A 22,225-nucleotide genomic window follows, 5' to 3' on the forward strand; every position below is an offset into this window, starting at 1 on the left:
GCAGAGTGGCACTGGAGAGGGCATTCACCTCTGTGCCCAGCACTTCTGGGGGGCACAGGGACTGCAGCTCCTGCAGCAGGTCTGTAAAATGATGCCAAAAACTGGGGACATGAAGGCACTGAGCAGCAAGGAAAGCCAAGCATGGGCTCCGTGGAGCCCTGGCCACAGGATCTGGGACTGACCCTGAGTCCACACCGAGCCTCTGTCCCTGGGGCTTCCTGTGTCTGTCCAGGCAGCCCCAAAACAAAGAAATGCTCACAGAATGCTCCTCATTCTGGGGACAGCCTTGAGGGACAAGGATTCCATCCTCCAGGTTTTGCATTGGTGGTTTTTATGGTAATGGAGTCTTTTTCCTTGTTTCCAAGCAGTACTAGGAAAAACCATTTCTCCACTTCATTACCTTGGGTCTCTCAAGGATAAAAACAAGTACAACTTAAGTGAAATTGAAGCACTGAAGATACTAAAAGCAGTATGAGTCTTCCAATTTGAATAACGTTGTTAAAAAATAATTACTGCTGAGGTTGTGGTATCTCCAAGCTCTATCAGACACATCCCCAAACTCTGCTGCACTGTGGTCTGTTAAACCCTTAAGTGCATGTCTGTGGAAAGGCACTTGGGAACATTAATTCACAGCTACAGTTCATTCAAATGAATTTTTCTGAGGTTTCCTGTTTAGGAAAGCCTATATTTATTACAAGAGGTCTGGCTAGCAGCCCTGAAATGGAACTGATCACAAGAATAAGCATTTCTATGACATTCCTGCTAGAAGCCCTCACCACCAATATTTTTCCTTGAACTCCCATCCTCTATATCCTGAAAATAACACAGGTAAATCCCCAGTCCTTTGCACATATTGAAAAAGCTACTAAGTGAAAGGAATACCATAATAAATGATCCAGTATAAAAGTTGCTTTGGCTAAGATGTTTCCCAGAAGTGATACAACAAAATTTAAATAAATTGATTTCCCTGGAAAAACTCTAATGCTTGCCTCTGCAGCAACTCCTCAGCATGTTTCTCTAGGTTTAATATCATTTCAGGAATGGCTTTTTGGAATAGTTTTTACAGAAACCACTGAAGGAGGAGATGTTACCTGAATGAATAACAAGCAAAATATGCTGAGCAGATGGTGCAAACATCTAGGATCTAATTTCTACTAGACTTGAAATGCGATCTTTCAGCTGCCTTTACATTTTCTGTGAGAGGGTAACAAAAACATCTTTGGAAAAGTGCCAGCTTTCCCTATAAGTTTTAAGCATTTTCCAAGCAAACCTTTTGAGATTTTTTTTGTTTTCCTTTGCCCAATGAAGGTTGATAGTATTCTTAGAGATGTCCAAAATATTTTGATGTGGAGCTGTAGTAAAATTTTCATTTGTAAAATTTCATGTTCAAGTTAAAAATTCTTGCAGTTGGTAGGATACTTGGAAGGCTCCAGTCAGATTTTTTTTGGAAGAAGAGTAAAATGAAAAGAGTAATCATTTTCTTGCTGAAAATGAATAGAGATTGAGATCCAGTTTTTGATTAACAGTGCATCTTTAAGAAAGCTATTCTGGATTTCTGCCTATAATGTGACAGTAACTGAGATGTGTGTATCTTATGTTCATCTTCCTTATTTTCTTTTATTTTTCACCTTAAAAAAATTCAATAACTGCCAGCTTCTTTTTCCTTTCTCCATGCATTTTATTTGTTAATTTTTATCTCCATGTCAGTATTTCATTATTATTTTAAATCCCTTCCTTCTTCCCTCATAGTTTTAAATCTTGCTAGATTTATTTCACTGCTTTCCTTCATTTTTCCCTCTTGTCTTTATCCTCCTCCTTTCTTTCATTTCTTCTTCCATAATTTTTTTTTCTCATAAGTTCCTTTTTAAAAAATTCTTCAATCTGTACACTTTTCTTTCGCAGTGGAGGAGAAATAGTGGAGAGACTGTGCTGGCAGCCCAGATCAGTCTCTTGAGGCTACAGCCCTTAAAGTCATCACTGCCTCCTGCACAGGCAGGCACCTGTGGAATCTCCAAGGCTCTGTTTGGTTGCAGGACTGGATGTTACAATCACCTTGTGTTCCTGAAATTCTTTGTGAATTTCAGTCTCTACCAGCAAGTTGCTGCTAAACGCCCTTTTCAATACTTAACTTTGTAAAAATAGGCCAAAAATGTGTCTTGTTTTTTTTTTTTTTTGTTGGTTTTTTTTTTTTTTGTTTTGTTTTTTTTCGTAAAATGCACAAAACGGACAGTTCATGTGACAAAAGCCATAAAAGAGCTTTTGTTTTGAATACAAGAGGCACTGCTCCTCTGCAGGTGTTTGCATGAGGGAAAGCTGCAAGGATAGCATTTGTCAGCTTAAATAACGAGCACAGAACTGTGTATCTTCCCCCACCCGTGGTCCTGACAGTGAATGCGATCACGAAGGAAACTGAATTCAGGCATCAGCTAATTCCCATGCTAATGAGGGCCTTCCCTGGCTGTCTCACAAGGTGACAGTAACCCCAACAGAATCGAACTCAGGCCTGTGACTGCCCTACTGCAGAAGGATGCAGCCCCGAGAGCGGCCGTGACCGCGGCTGTGGAGGCGCGGCCCGGGCTCGGGGCCGCTGTTTGGGCGGCTCAGCCGGTGAAGCCAATGGTGATGGAGCTGCCTCGGGGTGTCCGCCTGTTTATGTAGCTCCACTCTCCCCTAGGCTACTTCCCCGACTTAATCCCTCCCCTATCCAGCTTAGAAATGCATTTCTTCTCCTCATTTAAGATTCTGTAGACCCTTCATATTTAGTATTAGTATAAAGAGGAAACAGAGCCCCAGGAGAAAGATCAGAGTTTCTGTTCTGTTGAGGCATCAGAGTCATTCTTCCCTTAATGAAGAGAAACAGCAGGACAGATAAAAAATCAATGACTTAAAAATAAATTGGGCTTTTAATTTCAGTTTTAAAGTCTTTCTTGAGTGAAACTTTAAAATTAAGTTTTAAACCCACACTGAGTCCAATTTATTCTGATGCATTAAATAATTCAAAGTTAAAAAAACAAACAAAAAAAAAAACCAAAAAAAAAAAAAAAAAAAGAAAAACCCCAAACGTGTTGTTGGGAAGGTACTCACATCAGGTCAGTGAATCACTACTTGTTACCAGTGAGAAGAACACAGTCCTCCCGTGTTCCATTTACTCCATTTCATTCAGTGATTAAAGTCAATATGCAGAACATTAAGAGATGTTTTCATCGTGTACTCTTCCATTATCTTCCTAAAAAAGATAATGATATTGCAGTTTTGTCTCAAAATTGAATATATCCATTTTGCCATGTCTGTCACTGAGTCTTTCAAAAAGCAGGATGCTTGTTTACTATAAGCACAATGGTTGGAAACAACCATTGCAACTCAAGCCTTCCTTTGTTGATTAAAACAATAATTTGAAAAGGAAGATGTAGTGAGATAACTGTATATTTTCCCCTTGGATTAACATTCATTTATAAATATTGAATTATAATCCACATTTTTGTACACTGTTACCTTCTATAGTTGCTTTAATAGATGTGTATAGTTAGAAATCCCTGTCTGCAGGCAAAATGAAATGGCTATACTTTGTCATAAATCAGCATTTATTTGGGGCAGGTCCTGATGCATGAATACTGTATGTGATCCATTGAGTTTGAGTTGTTTTCAGTGTCAGTAAATGGAAACACATCCATGGCTGTGGGACCTGGAGATGTGCTCAATCTGCCTTCAGGCCTCACTGACAGCCTTTGCACTAGCAGGTAAAATTCATTTTGGAACTGAAAAGATCCTGGCAGGTCCTGGTAAAAGTAAAGCGAACTGACATTGGGCACTGCAGAGTAAAGGCCTAATCTGGATTTGGTTCTGATTTTTAACACTGCTGTACCGTGGGCTGGGGGGAAGCTGTTATGTGACTTTTCCAACATGTGCAATGTGTGTGTGTGTGTGTGTGAAAAGGCAAATACTGTTGTGCAAAGAACAGAGGTTCCACATTTGCACGTGCAGTTGTTTCAGGATTTACTCCAATACAGACAATTGATGGGAGTAACATTTCTGCTTACACACCAATATCCTTGTTTCTTTTGTAAAAGCTTTTTCCCCCCTCCTCCCCTGCTCCCATCCCCCTGTTGTCTTTGTGCCTAGTATTTTTCCACACTTTATTTCCTAAAAGACTAGCAGGTTTGAGGATGCATTGTGATTTCTTTTCTACAGGGCTTTATGAAGGAAGCTGGAGGCAGTTCTCATTAGTCTCACTGACATCTTTTATCACTTATCAGAGGAACAAGCAAACGGAGAGCAATTCCTTTGATCATGGCAAAAGTAGAAAGAGTATTAAAAACCCTATGAAGATTCACTAAGTAGAAAGTGGAAAAGACAGTCTGTGGCATGTTTCAAAGTAGTAACAAGATTTAAAGTTGCCAGATTTGCTTGTATATATTAAAGAATTGTTAATGATGCTACATTTTACATGCATCCTTAGGTCTTTGTTTTTTTGTTTTCATTTGTTGTTTTTTTTAACAGGCAAAGGAGTTCTTAGGTAGAATAGATGGATTAGATCAATTGAAAAATACCTCTAAAAGGTGAGCTGTGTCAGAGAGGAGTTCTGTGATTCAATGAAAATTCTTGAAAATAAAAATAAGGTTGTAACGGTAGCACAATGGATTGGAAAAGAAACTTGCTCTCATGGGAGAATGTTAAGAAATCTTAAGAATTCCTTTTCTTTAGGAGGCATTCTGTGGTGGATCAATGCATGTTTGTGAAGACTGCATGTAGGAACTGCAATGCTTGCAATTATCTGTGTATACCTGACTGCCTAGCTCTGACCTCAGTGCTGCTGCTTCTTCATTCTATGGAGAAAATAGGACTTTTTCAGTGGTTCTGAGTATTGATTCACCTACCACGATGTCCTTGTCTTGTGCCTTGCATCATTACCAACAGGGCATTGACAACAAAGACAAGTGAATCTACCTTCCCACCCAGAGCTAATGAGCATTATGTACTCCAGATCCACTGGTGTGTTTCTGTGTGGCTGCAGCTCAGTTTTCCACTGATTAAAAATCCCTTCTGAATTTCTATGGGGTGGTCAGCTCATATCTCAAAGCATCAGATTCAAATTGCTCTTGAAAGTCGATTTCTCAACCTGTGAAAATGCAGAGATCACAACTCTTTAGGCATTTTTTTCAGCATGGACTCTGTTCCAGCCTTGTCCCTGCAGCATTTTTTACTACCATAGCTAATTTTTAACTGTGTTGATTTTGATTTGGATGCAGTGTAATTCAATGCATTTCTACAGCACCTTTTGTGCAAGCATCCCAGAACACTTTCTGATCAAGCTAAAATTAGCTCTGAACTCCATACAAATTCCAGAAAGATTCATTAAAAAAAAAAAAGCCAAAACAACAACTAAAAAACCTCACCAACTGGTAAAGAGAATGCAGAAGTTTATGAAGTTCGAAGATAAGACAGGCAGAGGGGCAAATTCTCTCTTAGTCCAGGGAAAGGATGAAGTAACTCAAGGTTTTGCTTTCTAGCAAGCCTGGGGTGTGATTCTCCAAGCAGAGCAATGCCCTCCACTGACTCTGCTGGCCTGAATGAATTGCTCGAGTGCTGGGAATGACCTGGAGGTGGCAGGTGAAGCAATACATGGGTGGGTTATCAGAGCTCCCTTTATGTACACATTGTTCTAACCTTTGCTGCCTCTGATAAGGAGAGGGAAAGCCACACAACTCTTGGTGATACATGGCCTCAGTCGTCCCTAAGGAAGACAGTGGGAGAAATAAACAAATAGCTTTGAGGGACATGACTCATGGATCCAAAATGATACAAATGTTTTTGCAGAGCAAGGGGTTTGGAGATAAAGGAAACTTCAATTGGTTTCTCAGGATTGAAAAAAGAAGATTGTTGCCAGAAGCTGTCAGGAGGGACAGGGTGACACGCTGAGGAAGAAGGAAAAGAGTTACTTTTTTTTTTTTTTTTTTTTTGCTAGACCTGGAGATCCTAATGAAAATCAGACTAGCATCTGACCTCTTTTATTGTTCCAAGAATTCCTTTGATCCTTTTCAATAAGTAGAATGTCTCTTTAAGGCAGTAATTTGATCATCACTATGTGTCTACATGGAAGAGAACTGTAGGTTGTGAAGATACATCAAAATAGAAGAGAGATGGTGCCTGAAATAGGTGCTGGTGATCTAGACTAACATGAAGGGAAATGAATCAGAGTCACTGCTCTTACTCAGAGTGGTCCTGAATGTTTGGTAACAGCTCTGCCTGTCCTGGAGGTCAGACTGGTGGAATTCCACCTCCATGGCTTGTCCCTGCTGCTTTCTGAGCAGTGAGACAAAGGCTATCAGTGGCAACCTCCAATCATGGCCACTGCATGAACAGTGCAGATGCTTCAGGGTCATCTTCAACGGGCAGGAAAACCTTAAGTGGCAGTGAAGAAGAGACATTTTACAGCTGCACTGTTAGGAAAGACAGTATTTGAAGTCTGGCATTTGTTACAAGGAAGAATGTTAAAATATGTAAAGTCAGATTTTTAAATGCATCAGTACAAGGAGACATAAGCCCTTGTAAGCATAGCTAATAGATCAAGCAAGCTGAGTTTTCTGTAGAGATGTGCTTTCAATACTTTATGGCCCAGACTGTGGCTGAACACTTACTGCAGGGTGCAGCTGAGCTGTACTGCAGGATGGGCAGGGAGCCTGTATGTGTGAAAAAAGCTCAGAGGCTGAGCTTTTTGAGTTTCTAAGGCTGTGTGTGCTGTTTTGAAATTAAGAAGTTTAGCAAAACAAGAAGAAAAAATGTGGAGAGGGAATGCATTCAGCCTATAAATTCCATCTGGGCCTGAGGACAGGTCAGCTGGGAAGCTAAGGGCACCTCTGGGGCTTGTCCTGCTGCAGCCAGTCCTGTCTGTGTGCTGTAGTGAATCAATTGTCAAATTAGGCAGTGGTGGGGGGAGAGATGGTCAATGTTCTAGATTTAGAGACCTTCCCATAGCTAGTAAATCTATTTTGCTCCAAATATAATTGCAGTGTCTGAGGCAGAGAGAATGGGATGGAGGAGGGAGCAGAGAGGTCTCTGGAGCCGCACAGTGATGTTGTGAAACAAATGCAAAATAGCAGCTACAAATGCAAAGTAGCAGCTACAAATGCATCCAGGGGAATGACTGAACCTCTGGAGTGGCACAGTCTGCCCAGCTCTAGCACTTGGTTCCTCTGGCAGTGGTTCCTCTAGCTGTGGAATTGTGCTTTGTCTCAACTTTCCACTCGGTGCTTTTGCTGTGTTTACTGCTCCCTCATCCTCTCTATTGTGAGCATTGGTGGCCAGCACAAGGAAAACGCGCTGAGATCAAGAATCCTTCTGCCCTCATCCTCTGCCTCTTACCTTAGAATCCTTCTGCCCTCATCCTCTGCCTCTTACCTTAGAATCCTTCTGCCCTCATCCTCTGCCTCTTACCTTAGAATCCTTCTGCCCTCATCCTCTGCCTCTTACCTTAGAATCCTTCTGCCCTCATCCTCTGCCTCTTACCTTAGAATCCTTCTGCCCTCATCCTCTGCCTCTTACCTTAGTTTTGAAGGGGCTTGGGGTGGCAGCAGCAAACAAAGGTTGTTTCAGAGTGCTCTGCCTTCCAGAAGGAAAATGAATTCCTTTCCTATACAGAAGATTTATATGGCAAATTAGGTCAGTTATCATTAAGCTGCTGCACAGCAGGACAAATCATAATTTTAAATACATTTCAAATCGAAGTATGTGTAAAATACATTCTGATGCAGTAGAAATCAAGCCTCTTACAGTTGCTACGTGGACCACTCAGATGAACATGGAGCATAATAATCAAGGAATAAGTTAGTTGGGCTTACTGCTGCTTGTGAAGACTATAATTAACACTGCTGTTTATGTTTACTTATAGCCAAGTATCCTCACTGCTATCTTCTTAGGATAAGTATAAATGCATAAACAAAAACCAGTTTTCACCGTCAGTCTCTCTGGGGTACTGTTTTTCACATAAAGACCTGCATGACTCTTTGCTCTCCAAAGGAGATGAAATGAATGAAAACTTACACCCTACTGCAAGTGACCAACCATTGGTTTCTCTTCTTAGATTTTTTTCTGTCTTCTTGTTTCAAAAATAATCTTTTTTTCCTGGCTGCACCTTTTTGAGTCTCCTTTTTTGATGATCACAATTTAGTTTCATGGCAGACTTTATAATCTCATGGGCACCAGAGCCCTTTGCCAAGGTTTATGCAGATTTAAAGCCTGGATTAATCTTGCCCAGTATTTATAAAATGTTCTGAACATATGAAGCACTATAAAAGCACTCTATCTTTTTTCCTTTTTTTTTTTCTTTTCCTTCCATGATTTTTGGAAGAAACTGAATAGGAAGAAGGCAGACACCCCTTCAAAGATTTCACCTCCTGAGACTATTCTTTCAAAGACTTTGGCAAAGTCTTCCTGCTTTTTACTGCCTCTGGACTGCCCGGTTCCCTCATGCTGTTTCTAAAAGCTAGCAGATTCTGCAGAAACCTTTTGGAAAAAAAATATCTTGATGCAGGGGGAGGCTGCTTTCAAACTCTGGTCTGCAGCTGGCACTCAGTGGGGGGAGAAGCCACTCTCCAAATCCAGGCCATCCCAGCAACTTGATAAAAATCATTAGCACGACTCAAGGAACTGCAGGCCTATGCTGGATCTGTTGGGGGATCAGGGGCTGCTTCCAAAACCAAATTTTGGTGTTTTGCAGCTTAAAGCACAGATAAAGGAGATGACTGGGAACTATGGTCCGGGTTTAGTCACCATTTCTTCCCCTTCTATGTTATCAACCAGAGGACAATGCTCAATATCAAAACATGGCTATGGATACTGTTTGCAGTATATTTCTGCCTGTACACAAATTGACAGATGTATTTTATAGTAGTTGCACTCAAAACAGAATCAGATCTCATTTTCATACTTGGGAGTGCAGCTTTTTGAAATGGAGTCATTGAACTTTCCCCAGCACTATTCAGAAGGCATTATGGGCCCATTTATTTTTACTTCCCTCCCCCCATTATTTGATAGTTCTTTTAAGAGTTGTGAGTTTTACTTGGTTCCTTTTGATCAGAAGGAAAAGGTACTGTAGGAACTGAGACGCTGCAGTGATTCTGGCTTTGAACTCACCAGGTCTAAAAGCCTGCAAGAACATTTTCTCTTTCAGCTTTCCAGCCAGCTCCTAGAGCTCTGCCTGATAAAGGGCTGTGGTAAATTGTCCTGAAGGACAGCTGGAAAGCAAGGCGCTACAGTCTGAACCCACAATGGGGCTGAGAGATATATATTTAGTTTAATCATATTAAAATTTAAATGTTAGACTTTAGAGTAGATTTTTTTTTTAAATAAAATTCAAGTCATTAAAAAAAGTTCTCTGCTCCATTCCCTTGAGCTTGCAGGGTCCCGAGCTCCTCAAAATGCTGCGGCTCCATCTAGTGGCACTGCAGCCCTGCCAGGGCACATAAAGCAATCGCTGCCACCCGGGAAAAACAGTGCGGATTTAAGTCCTGCATTTTCAGTAAAATTCTTTAATGTTTCCTATCGGTTATCACAGAATCTCGCACTGTCTGGAATGAAAAATATTTAAATTACACTAGTTTAGAGAGATTAGTATATGGAGGATCATCCAGTGTATTTCTCTGCAGCATTTTTCTGAATAATCACAGTTACATATGTATTCCTATTTCTAATAAAAGAAGGTTTTATGTTTAAAACTAGCACACTCTCTCTCTCTCTCTCTCTCTCTCTCTCTATATATATATATAATATATATGTATATAAAAGCATGACGTTCTTGTAAAAGTAACTTTGATCTGAATTTCCTAAACACTTGGAAAGCATTTATTAAGCATCAAGACATTCAAATTTGCTTGCTCTTTCCCCTCATCAACCATCTGTCCCTCCACACATCCACCGAGTATAGAGATTGTTTATATAGACAGTAGAACTTATTCTGTCCTCAACTACATTATAACCTAATTTATTTCAGTGTAGCTACTCTCAGCTCTTACTGGTCTGACATGAAAATTTGTGTCTTGTGCATCTACAGAGCATATACATATTCACAAAGTGTGATGAACATATGTTGTAATGGGATCTGAATGTAAATAGGTTGGTTCTTGGGGGTTCTCACCTCATCCAGATAGGAATTGACATTCAGTATTTTACACCATTGCAACTGTGTTTAGTTTTTCAACACATCTTGCTCCTGCCTTTGATCTAATAAAAAAAATAAACATTCTTGATTTGATTTGCTCAGCTCAGCTGCTGTCTCAGCCACAAAACCTAGATTTCATCTTGTGTCCTGAACTCGACTCCCATGCTGATTGTACAAATCTGTTGAATTCAATAAATGTATTTAGCCTTATTAAGATTCAGGAAAGCAAATATTATCCTCCAGTGATGCAGCAGATAACAGGAGTTAATAACAAGTATGTGATAAAGATCACAGGATTCCCTGTAAACAAGATGCTGCATTGCACAGAGAGCATCTTGTCTGCATATGTTTCATAAGTAACTAGGCATCCTCATGGGCTTCTTTAGTTATTTTAGAAAGTTGTGTAAACAGTATTATCTACTTAATGCCCCAAATGATATAATAATTGATATGGAAATGGGGCAAAGCTCAATAGATCGTAATGCAACTCTCCATGGACTCTTGGAGATGATCTGCCCAGATTTTATTTAAATTTTTTTCTCACTTAGATGCAGCCTGTGGTTTGTTAGACATGCTAGGCAGATGTTGGTTGGACAGCATTTTTTTTTTTATCTTTTTTCCTGGGAAAAAGTTAAACGTGAATTTATACTTGGATTGGTATCTGTTGTAGGTATACTTCAGAGATGTGAATAGCAATTGGAAAAGTAAGAGCATACTGCAAAGCTCTGATGTACTGTGTGCTGTTGTTGAGAAAAGTGGATAGTAACAGATTGCTGATGTATACAGTACTCTTTAGTGGTTGTGGGATTCTTCTTGTTTAGGCTAAGGGAGCGCTGGAAAGAAATTCCAAAGTTCTAAGAAATACAACTGAAAAAAAAAGTATTTGAAAATATTTTTCTGTTCCTTCTTGCGGAAAATGATACAGAAGTCTGTAGGTTTTTTATATATTCTAAGAATCTCTTTGGCAAAACTCTGCTTTTTTATTTTTATAAAGTAGTGGTTAAAATATTTTTGCTATTCAACCGCTTATTAGTTCTTCAAATATATTAATTAGTCAGAAATGTTTTCTCTTGGAAAACATTTCTTGAGAAAACTGAGGCATTGACACCTCAGTTTTGTCAGGGGTATGACAGCAGGCACAGGTGAACATGTAGCTGTTCATGCAAGAAGTACTTAAGAAAACACAACTGTGGCACATCTCTTTTTGCAAAGCTGGGATGCCAGTTGTGCTTCAGTATTTCTTCAGGCAGTTAGTGTGGTCTCCAGACCACTGCATTAGACTTTGGGAAAAATCACTTCTCTTTCACCACAATTCCCCTACCTGTAAAATGGGGAAAATGATACGTTGCAATGTACTGCTAAAATATCAACAAAATATAGCTTTATAGAAGAAGACAAAGTAATATTGGTATTCAAAAGAAATCTGAGATTTGATTAGTTGATCAAAGTCACTCAGTGGGCTTGGGACACTGCCAAGAGCAGAGCTTGGGTCTCAAGACCTTCAGCTGGAGACTGACTCCAGCCACCCTCCATGAGTACGGGGAACCTGAATCAGGAAACTTGATGGGGAAGTACACTGGGAGGAAATAGGGGCACAGAGATTAAGTTCCTTCTTCTGACTAGAGACAAAGTCTGTGGTAGATAAAATCTAGGTAAATTCCAGGAACAGTGCAGCTACAAAAGGCATGCCAAGGGGAACACAAAATGCCAAAACATGGCCACTTCAACAGATTTCTCTTTGGAAACAGATAGCACCCAGGACAGATTTTACTGCTCTGCTTAGAGTTAGGGTTCCAGCTAGGCTTAGGGTTCCAAAAACCACAAAGCCCAGAGCTCCAGGCACACTGCAGCTGCAAAAGATATCCCAAGGGGAACCCAAACCTGCCACAACCTGGCTGCCTCCACAGCTTTTTCCTTGGATTCAGCCTTAGCCCAAGGCTGTGTTTACTGCCTAGGGTTAGGGTTATCCTTAGGGTTTGGGTTCAGGAAACCATAACAACTTAACTCTAAGCCTAACAGACTAGTCCTAATTGCCTAATCCTAACGCTAACCACCTAATCCTAATGGCCTAACCCTAAACCTGACACCAACTGTAATGCTAACCTTAACCCCAATGGCCCTAACCCTAACCATAACCCTAACGGCCTAACCCTAACACTAACCTGAAATGTCTCACCCTAACCCTCATGGCCTAACCCTAACACTAACCTGAAAGGTCTCACCCTAACCCTAACCCTCATGGCCTAACCCTAACACTAACCTGAAAGGTCTCACCCTAACCCTAACCCTCATGGCCTAACCCTAAGCCCAGTCCAAACTCTAACCCCAACCCTCACCCTAACCCAATCCTCACCCTAACCCGCCGATGCTCATCCTGGTGTGTATATACACACTCAGACGTTTCCTTTCAAATGCCTTGTGCCTAAAATATACCACAGATTTAATTTATACACCAGGAATGAAAGTAGTGATCACTTGGGAGTGCCCTTTCTGTGCATCACCAATCTGAACTCCTTGGCAATTATCAGCAAGGACACCAAACTGAGGCCAATCTCAAGCAGGCAGCTCTCACATGCCTTTAAGGAGGCTGGTAGATATTCACGGACCATCCCATAGACACTGAGGAGAATCCAAGAAAACTGTGCCTGGGATGCTGCACACAAGGATGGGAGGGGGCAAAAGGGAGGAAATATTTTTTTCCAATTCTTTTGGTTTTTCATCACAATCTGTTGTGGAGTTACAGCAGTGTGAAGGCCACGCTTCCTCTTGCCTGGGTGTGATGCAGACCCCAGACATGCTTTTTTCCTCACCGCTTTGTTACTGATTCACACATCCTCTAAGAAGGTGTTACCTTTGATCCGTTTTAACTGTCCTGCAATATGCTATGTTGTGAGAAGATTAGCCCTTAAGTCTATTAATTAATTACTCTTAATTCTATTACTTCTGTATAACTAGCAAAAATAATAATTGTCAAATAACAAATAATCCATGTATTTTGTGTTTAATGCCTAGCTGTTAATAGCTACTTAAAATATTAACTTTCCACCCTAGACAGTCCTATTATTCTGCATTTTTTTCAAGACATCCTTCTTGTAACTGTACACAACAGTTTTTCAGCTTCAGTGCACTTCCAATTAGCTGAATCTTTCATGTCTTGGGGAGACAAATTAATACAGTTATTCCTAATTTATACACGATGTCATTGTGGTGCAGGTAGTATCTGTAACAGAAGTACAGGGCTGAAAGTACTCGGTGGACTATGTTCAGCAGAGAATAATGACCCATGCTAGATAATGACAAGCTAATTACAATATTTATGAGAATTAATTTACCAGATTGTTAAAGTAAGTGTATGGGAGAGACCTTAAAGTGGAGGGAAATTACCAAGGCAGGCAAGCAAACCAGAATGTGCCTTCAATGCAGAAAATAAAAAAATTGTGTTAGTTCCAAAAGGGACATGTATTCCCCCATCTGTGATGGAATGACCATCACTTGTATTTTTTGCTCCCACCCAAGCTGACCGTAAACTTTCCCCCTCCTTCTGCCCACAGCAGCTGAATTCAGTGGGAACAGCACCAACCCCATCATCCTCAGAAATGGCAAAGTGCCATTTGACCAGGCCTCAGCTGGAGGAGTGAAAAACTACATTCAGTGTCTGAGGATGACAGGATGACTTTCCTTTCTTGAAAGGAAGTAGTTTCCACATGAACAAGTAATGCCTCATTCTGTAGATTTTCAAGTGCTTTATTAATTGTATTTTCTTATTCTGACTTTTCACACAAAATAAGCTATGTTCAAAATAACCAAATCATAAATGATTATTTTCTTGCACATTTCCTTCAAGAAACCTTAAAGTGCTCCTCAGGAACTCCTCATATCTGTACAGTAGATGCAATGTATTCCAACATAGATGTTAATGTCCCATTGAACACAGAGGATATTTACTTTTTTTTTCCTATTAATACAATGTTATGCAACCCAATCAGGTAATTCCCAGTTCTCTTTCTTTCAAGAGTTTGCTCTTTCAGTAAATTTTTCTTGTGTTCACCGTACGTACTCCCGAACTGCAAGTTCTTTCAGGGTAAAAACCCGAATGGGATCTTTCTTTGTCTTCCATTCTTCCAGTTTTTCTTGCAAAGACAGAAAATCCTTGCCAAGTTCATATGCCAGAGCGATCATTGTTTCTAACAGTGGCATATAATACCTGTGGCTGGTGCGCACACAAAGGCGTGACAGAGCTTTTTCTCCATATTCAAAGGCACTGGCTGGGTTTTCCAGGTCCTTGTGGCACACCACGATGGCACAGAGGGTAGGGACAATTGCAACAGGGTTCCCTCTCGTCAGCCTTTCCTGCAGCCCAATGACTTCTAATAGGATTTCCAAAGCTTTGGTGTACTGGCCACCCCGCAGGCAACCATATGCTTCCTGAAGCTCTGGCCTTGTTAAAAAGTCAATAAATTTTTTTGATCTTCTGATGTATTTCATAGAATATAGGAGTCTCAGGTAGTCCTTGAAGGCTAATTTTCTTTCATTGATTATTTCTTCTGTGAAGTTTCCTGTTAGAGTTTTTTTGGGAAAGGTTACATCTTCCAGTTCTTCACTAAATTCTTCCAGCAGATTTTTGTGCAGTTTCTCAAAATCTGAATAACGCCGTTCAATTATGGACTTGTTGCTGTCAAAACTCCCTGTTTGCAAAATGATGATTTTATACATCTAAACACAATCAAAGAGAAAAAATAAGCATGAGAAGGGACCATTCTAGCCCCAGTGCAGTCAGATTTTGTCAGCAAAGCAGACTTTGTGTTTGTTCAGTCCTCCAGCTGAAACACTCCTGCACCAATTCTCTGTGTGTAATCTCATGTACTCCCATGGCAGTGCTGCTAAATCAATTACTGCCTGGGATTATGGTGCATGCTCAGTGTAGACCTGAAAGATCTGCAGCCATCAAACTAAAAATTCCCTCCTCCTGCTGTTCTGTACTTCTGTCACCAGGCTTAGGCTTAGCACGTAAGTAAGTTGTACATAAAGAGAGCATGAACAGATCCCATCCTGCAAGGTGCTGGGAAGCAAACTAGCAGCAGACTGAAGCACATGAAAACACTCACAAAGCATTTCTGTAGCTGTACTTTGTTTATACCAGCCATGGCTGCTGCAATCAATCATCTTCAGTGAACTGAATCGATTTCCCAGACTTAATATTGAATGTAATCTATTTTACATCGGACATAATATTCAGAAATGCTCTTTGTATAAGACATTCCTAGGGATTTGGGGTGTTAGTAATGCTGTGAAAGAAGAGGGAGTATTTCACAATATATCTGGTGTGTGCAAAAATAAGATGGAGCAACTCCAAATACTTTTCTCTCCTCCAAATCATTGTCCTGTATTCAAACTTAATTCACATTTAAATAATACCAAAAAAGTAACATTTCTACAGCAATCTGCTATCCAAAGCCCTTCACTAGCAGCTAGCAACTGTGCTGCCCCACTTAACAGGAGCATGTCTTCCTCAGCTTGAGAGCATGTCTTCCTCAGCTCTTCACTAGCCCCAAAAAGACCATAATAAATGTGTTATTGGGCAAATAGCTGCAAAATTCTGTGCTGTGCTGCCCAAATAATCTCTTCTCACAGTGATGCTGAGGAAGGGCCAGTCCCTAACGTGTGTAAACCATGGTGGCTCCACGGGGGCCAGTTTAACTGTGTCACCAGACACCAGCTAGGGACACAGACTGTTGGCCTCTTGGATGATGACCATGTTCACATCCAACTTCACCCTGTGCCCATTAATTTACACAGGAGCTGGAGGGGTTTTGCTCATGCCAGTTGTTTTCTCTGCTGCTGTGGAAGGCTGCAAACCAGTACTTGCATTATGCCTGTCTGATTCTCTTCCTTGTTTTTCCTTAAAGAGAAATTCTCTCTTTTAATCTTCATAAATGATCTTTACAGGCACTTCTTGAAAGGTTTTTAAATTTGAGCTGACTTCTCTGATCTCTTTTCATTTGTAAGCACTGTGACATTTTCCTATACTTTGTCCTGCTCCCTGCTGAAAAGTGTATATATGCCTGATGCATTCTAAAACAATCATAAGAGCAATTTTTTTAAGCTATCATTTTATCAAGGGCAGCTAAGTGAATAATTTACAAGTACTTGCTTTTTCATTTGTGGAGTGTGCATGAAAAAGGTAAGAAGTAGCACTTAATTAGACTGTCATTCAAATTGGCTCAGTTTTGTTGTAATGTAAATCTTTTTGCCTAGGCTTGTGACTTATGACTAAGTTTATTTGCACATATGCTGAATGATACTCTTGCTCTATGCAGTTAAACAAAATCAATTTCTAGCTATTTAGAAGCTGAATATTCAGGGGTGTATGCAAGAAAAGCATCAGCTAAGTAGGTGTGTCCAGCATGCAACAAGATGTAAGGACAGTCTCCAAAACATTTACTTGCTTCAAATTCTACCAGACTGGATCACCCACTACCAGCAATGCTGCTTCTTGGCATTTTTCATATACAGATCTCACAGACTGTAGCAAACAAGGAAATCATCCCTATCTGAATTTCACAGGAGTACTAAAAGGCACTCAGTCTAGATCTCCTTCTGAAGGCCAGGAGCAGAATCAGGAATAAAAGCTAAGTGTCAGTACTGGGAAAAAGATAGAAAAATCCAACCTACTTGGTTGTTCCCACTCCTCATACTCATGTTTCATCTTAAAAATATGACAGAAATATGCCACCTAAGGGAGCTCCAAATAGGGAAGGGGAACAATCCCAAGTCATCTAGCTGGAGGATGCTTTAGATTTTGTCAACATCAAAGAATCCTGCACTTGTGCTAAGAGAAATCTCTGATGTGGAAGTTATACAAATGCACTGCAGCTGCTACAGCTGGCTAGCTCAGTGGAAGTGTAAATATGCAGATATTTTTACATTTGTGTGAATTTCCTTAATGTTGACAAAACTCTGTGTTTTAAGGATACTCAAGATACTAATTTATTTGATAACACTTTTCCACTACAGCAGATTTTGTGAACTGACTGTCAGAGGGGTTTTTTAGATGCAGATTCCACCAGGCAGGCCCATACAATCCGTGAGAACAGGTTCTACTCAGTGTAATCCTGGCTTGCAAAACTTGACCCTTGCTGAGGCTTTCATGTAGTGAGGCCTGCTGTGTGCTGTGCAGACCCCTGCAGAGTGAATGAAAATTAATGATCTTCTTACATATTCATTTCTTAGCTTACCACGTATTTAGATAAGTGGTGCTCTACAATTCTGGTTGATGGGATTTCAAAAAGGAGTTTGATTTGTTTGCACTGGCGTTTTTCATTCCTCCAGTATTCCTGAAGCTCCTTAGTGGTCATCGAAGAGTTGGGACTTAGGGTTGCACTGGAATCTAAAACCAATATATTTAGTATTTAGGATTATATTCTTTGCATTTGGAAAGAAAATTCTTATGTATTTGTTATGAAAGGACAGCCTAGATTTTCTGTTGCTGTAGAGCAAGACCTAAAGACTGATAAAATAAGTGATATCACTGCTAATAGACAGGAACAGATTCTTTGAGGAGAGCTATTAGGGTCTGAAATTTTGAAAGAAAAGATATCAACTGCAGAATACAAAATTGTAGAGAACATACTGCCACGAAATATTGTATGTCAAGGTTGTAACCTAGGGCACAATCTGAGCAGGAGATTTTCTTCATCATCCCAGAAGTAGCCCTAAGAAACATTGACTGAGTTTTTTGAGTCAGATGTTTCTCCAGGCTTCTTTGTTGCTAAATGGATGAGATAATGGATGAGATAATACAATGCAGCTGCAAACTCAGACATATATTCAAAACCCGACCCTACTCAAATATGGAGTTTGTGCAGTAATAGAAGGAAGCTGAGGAAACATGAATATCCTAACGTCAAAGTTGGATAACCAGCTCAGCTGAAGGAGGATTTCCCACATTCTCTCTTTTTTTTTTTTCCCTGTAGCTGAACTGATGGCACAGTTCAGTTATATATGTTTTATATATATATATATACACATATATAAAATATATAATTTTATTTTTATGTATCTATATATCTATATCTGTGTATATATACCTCCTCCTTTCCCCTTTCTCTCTTCGCACAGTCATAAACACACACACACATATATATATATATGTATATATATATGTGTGTGTGTGTGTGTGCATATATAAAAAATATGGGACAGCTGGCTGGAAAGTTTGCTTACAGGAGAATTTGATGTAGAATTTCAAAAAGGCGATTTCTCTGTCTTTGAAATCTACTGACAATAGATATCATCAGGTGCCATATAGGCTAGATATGTGGTTAAAAGAAATGGAATATGCAGAAATAGACTTGTAGAGGCACCACAGTACTCTTTCAGTGGCCTCCCTTTTACAAGTTCTTAATCATTTGACCATACAGTTTCAATTATCAAGGCCATGGGGGTTTGGCTCAAAGCATCTATTTCCTAGGAGAGGTAGTTTTTATGACATCCTTCCAGATTTAAAATCTTGATGAGATTACATATATTTAAGGTTATAGATAACATTTTATTTAATAACAGATGAGAGTAATCTTAGGTATGGTGAATGCTCAGGGCAGCCTCTTTAAAGGCATGTGAGAGCTGCCTGTTTGAGCTTGGCCTCAGTTTGGTGTCCTTGCTGAAAGTGCCAAGGAGCTCAGATTGGTGATGCACAGAAAGTGCACTCCCAAGACCAGCCATCTGGGGATCACTGCTTTCACTCCTGGTGTGTAAATTAAAGCTGTGATACATTTTAAGCAGGAGGCATTTGAAAGGAAACATCTGAGTGCGTATATACACACCACGATGAGCATTGGCTTTACTATTGCTCCATTGTCACTACAAGTGTACTCAAGGCTATTTTCAGTGGAGTATGGCAGTACAGCTTTGAACCACTGCTGCAATAAAGAAGCAGAATTTTAATACAAAAGATTAACACCATAAACAGCTAGATGAGAAATGAAATTAAAGGATAGCATCAACCTTGCGTGTCATCTTTTTCTGGGTTTTCTTTTCTCACTTGACATGAAATTTCAGCTTTGGGTTCATTTTCTTCCTCATCGGATGGACTTGTGGTAGAAGATGTAGTAATTCTGCTTACAGCTTCCAACAGTTCCCTTTCTGCTGTGCAGTGTGAATCTTGGTCCATTGCTTGCTAGCACTGAAAGATTACAAACCCCATGAGATTTCTTAGTACCACACCTTTAGGGGATCCACTTTGGCAATTTTCTTGTATTATTCATTCTGTTGTTTTCATTCTATTAATTCATTTCTCATTCTTTGTTCTCTGTGAACTTGTATCAGTGCAACTTTATAAAACTAAAGTAATAAACAGAAATATCTACACAGCACAGAACCATCCCTATTACTGTTGCCAGTGAAAGTGTTTGGATGTTTTTCTCTCAGCTTAAAATCAAATAAGAAAACCGTAAGAAGTTATGTTGAATAAGATTAGATGGGGAACTCAGTTCTTACCTATGAGAATTTTATCATGAACTTCAGTGTGGGCAGATTTCTTCCTCCTTTTATTTTGCCCTCAAGCTTGCACGTATGAGCTCAGATGAACTAAATATCTTTGAGATAATTAGTATAACCAGCAGCCTGGTTCTTTTACACCGCTAAAATTTACTGTTCTCAGGACTCAAAAACTTATTGTCTGTTCTTAATCACAACCTGCAGGAAAAAATAGGGTGATATCTAAAATAGTATAAAGTATTTATCATATTTCACAGTTTTAGGTTCTCTCCAGAGACTTGTCTCTGTACTGTGAAAACAAAACAACTGACTTTGACAATGGCTTGGTGGAAGGAGATCTGAATTTTCTAATTATTATACAGAAGTATTCTCCTTTTACTTATTCTTTTACCCTAGATATACTGTTCTATTTTAGATCTGTTCTGCTAGCACCACTATTTTACCATATACTGACAAAATGCTTAATACAATATACTCCTACTCTATAGACCACGTTGGCCATTCTGCTGCTTAAATATCTCCACATTTAATGACAGTCTTTGATTTGTTGGGTTTTTTTTAAACAAACAAACAAAAACCTGCCTGTTACACCACTGTGTTACACGAGAAGTTGAAAAAGCTCTAAGAACATCCTAACAACTTTGCCAAGGGGCTGTGTTCCCTTAGCATGAGTAAGTGTTGCTTTCCAGTTCAGGCAACAAGTGAAAACCAAATAACAGAACAATAGAGTTTTACAAGAATATAATGCCCAAGCAGTAGTTATTAAGCAATGGGAGGGTTTAGGAGGGTTGTTGCTGCATATCATTTTGCCTCTACTCGTCTACCACACAGTTATGCAATGCTGGATACAGAGGTGAGGAAACTCCTTCAGCAGACTTATTGATTTCTGGCAAGTTGCAAGGCCATAAAAAGAAAAGAAATTACTTTCTTCACTGGAAATAATGGAAGTGCAAACCACTTTCCTCTAACAGAAACCTATCCTTTGGCTGGCTTGCACAAGTAAGTATACAGATGTTGTCATCCTCCTTAATGAAAGCATCATGGAAGCTTGAAAAGTTCTTACTGTTCTTCAGTCCTCCTTATGATCTGCTTTTTGAATGTGAAGAATAGACACTTATTGTTTAACTGCTCAGTCTTTGGAAAATCACAAAAGAGCATATATCACAAGAGCATATATAGTAGATTAAATGAGGAATCTGAAAAAGGCCAAACAGATTTAAATGACAACTTTTTTCTTGGATATGAGTTGGGATAACCTCATAAGAAAAATTGTGTTTACATTGAAAAAAAACCCTTGTATGTGCATCGTTTTATATTCATAAATATATATATGAGTATATATGTGTATATATACATATGCACATACATACACATTTATTTATTTGTGCTGTTTTAAAACATTTTTTACCAGGATACCTAACACACTTGTGAACAGAAGAATGCAGAAGTGGGTGTTATGACATACAAGTTTTCTGCCTTGAATATATGTACCTTGAATACTACCTGCACTTCATGCCAACAGTTTCATTTTCACAGCTAAAACTCATGGCAAGCTCTTTTATCTAAGCTACTACTTATTTTTCCGTATTAAAAAAGAAAAAAAAAAATCCAACCCAGCACAACCCTTCTGCAATAAATCACACGATGTTATCTTGAGCAGACGCTCATCCTGTTCCGTGTCGGAGTGAGTGCTGCTCCAGCTCCTGCCCTGGCTTTGAAGCAGCACAAACCCCGCAGCACCCACCTGCGAATCGCGGAGTTCTTTCACTCGTGGCACACCTGTGCTGCGAGCGGGGCCCCGCACAGCCCACCCGGCCTTTCCAAAGCGCACGAAAAGAAGATGTCTGTGCCTCCTTGTGGCGGGCACATTCTGGGTGTTGCAAAAAGGAAGGAAGACGGCTCGGTTAGATCACGCTTCCCCCAGTGCCACTGGCCCCATTGCGCATGAACCCTCCGGCCCCGCTCCGAGCCAGCGCAGCGGCCCCGGTGCCGGAGAGACCCCCACAGCAAACCGTGCCATCAGCACAGGCCCTGCAAACTACCCTGCAGAGAAGCCAAAAAACCACTCTTAGCAAAAGGGAGATTAGGGGGGGAAAGAGCTAAGCACGTAAAATGTATTTATGCGGAAAAATAATGCCCCTTGGGATGTCTTTAAAATACAGGCTTAACATCCAGTTCAGGAAAAAAATGCACGTGGCATCACAACAAACAGCCTTGCTCCAAGTGTCGACTTGCACTTCTGAGAGAAATCCCGATTCTGTATAGTGCAGAACACATGATTAATTTCAAATATCTGCTCAATTAAATTTCAAATAGAAGCATTATCATATCTGACATGATTAATAAACTTGAGATGGGCTTACGAGTGTGCCTAAAATTAATCCTATATGTGTTTAAATTCACTGTTGAACCGAGGACAAGATGAAGAAGAATAATGTATTAATCCACATATCCTTTGGCCCAGATGCTTCCTTTTGGAGTTCACTTCAGTTTGGAAATTTGCTTTAAACCATCAGGATAGCTATTCCTGGGGTAAGTAATATGGACATTATCTTTTTTTAGTAAGGTAAGTTTCCC

General features: G+C 39.9%; 1 protein-coding gene across 1 annotated transcript; it reads right to left on the reverse strand.

Moving 5' to 3' along the window:
• Positions 1 to 13,886: 13,886 nt before the first annotated feature.
• Positions 13,887 to 21,489, reverse strand: SNX20 (sorting nexin 20). Its single transcript, XM_036390359.2, has 4 exons — positions 21,393 to 21,489; positions 19,157 to 19,334; positions 17,389 to 17,540; positions 13,887 to 14,866 (listed from the first exon to the last, which is right to left on the reverse strand). The coding sequence occupies exons 2-4, from the start codon at positions 19,320 to 19,322 to the stop codon at positions 14,198 to 14,200; spliced, it is 987 nt and encodes a 328-aa protein (XP_036246252.1). The 5' UTR covers positions 19,323 to 19,334; positions 21,393 to 21,489; the 3' UTR covers positions 13,887 to 14,197.
• Between the last annotated feature and the right edge of the window lie 736 nt (positions 21,490 to 22,225).

This window comes from Molothrus ater, chromosome 12 (assembly GCF_012460135.2).
Source record: "Molothrus ater isolate BHLD 08-10-18 breed brown headed cowbird chromosome 12, BPBGC_Mater_1.1, whole genome shotgun sequence".
Taxonomy (NCBI): domain Eukaryota; kingdom Metazoa; phylum Chordata; class Aves; order Passeriformes; family Icteridae; genus Molothrus; species Molothrus ater.

Coding starts and splice junctions, on each gene's coding strand:
- SNX20 (XM_036390359.2), bottom strand. CDS start 19,322: ATGGACCAAGATTCACACTGCACAGCAGAAAGGGAACTGTTGGAAGCT. Junction 17,541..19,156: donor AGAAAAAGATGACACGCAAG/GTTGATGCTATC, acceptor TATTGGTTTTAG/ATTCCAGTGCAACCCTAAGT. Junction 14,867..17,388: donor ACCACTTATCTAAATACGTG/GTAAGCTAAGAA, acceptor GATTGTGTTTAG/ATGTATAAAATCATCATTTT.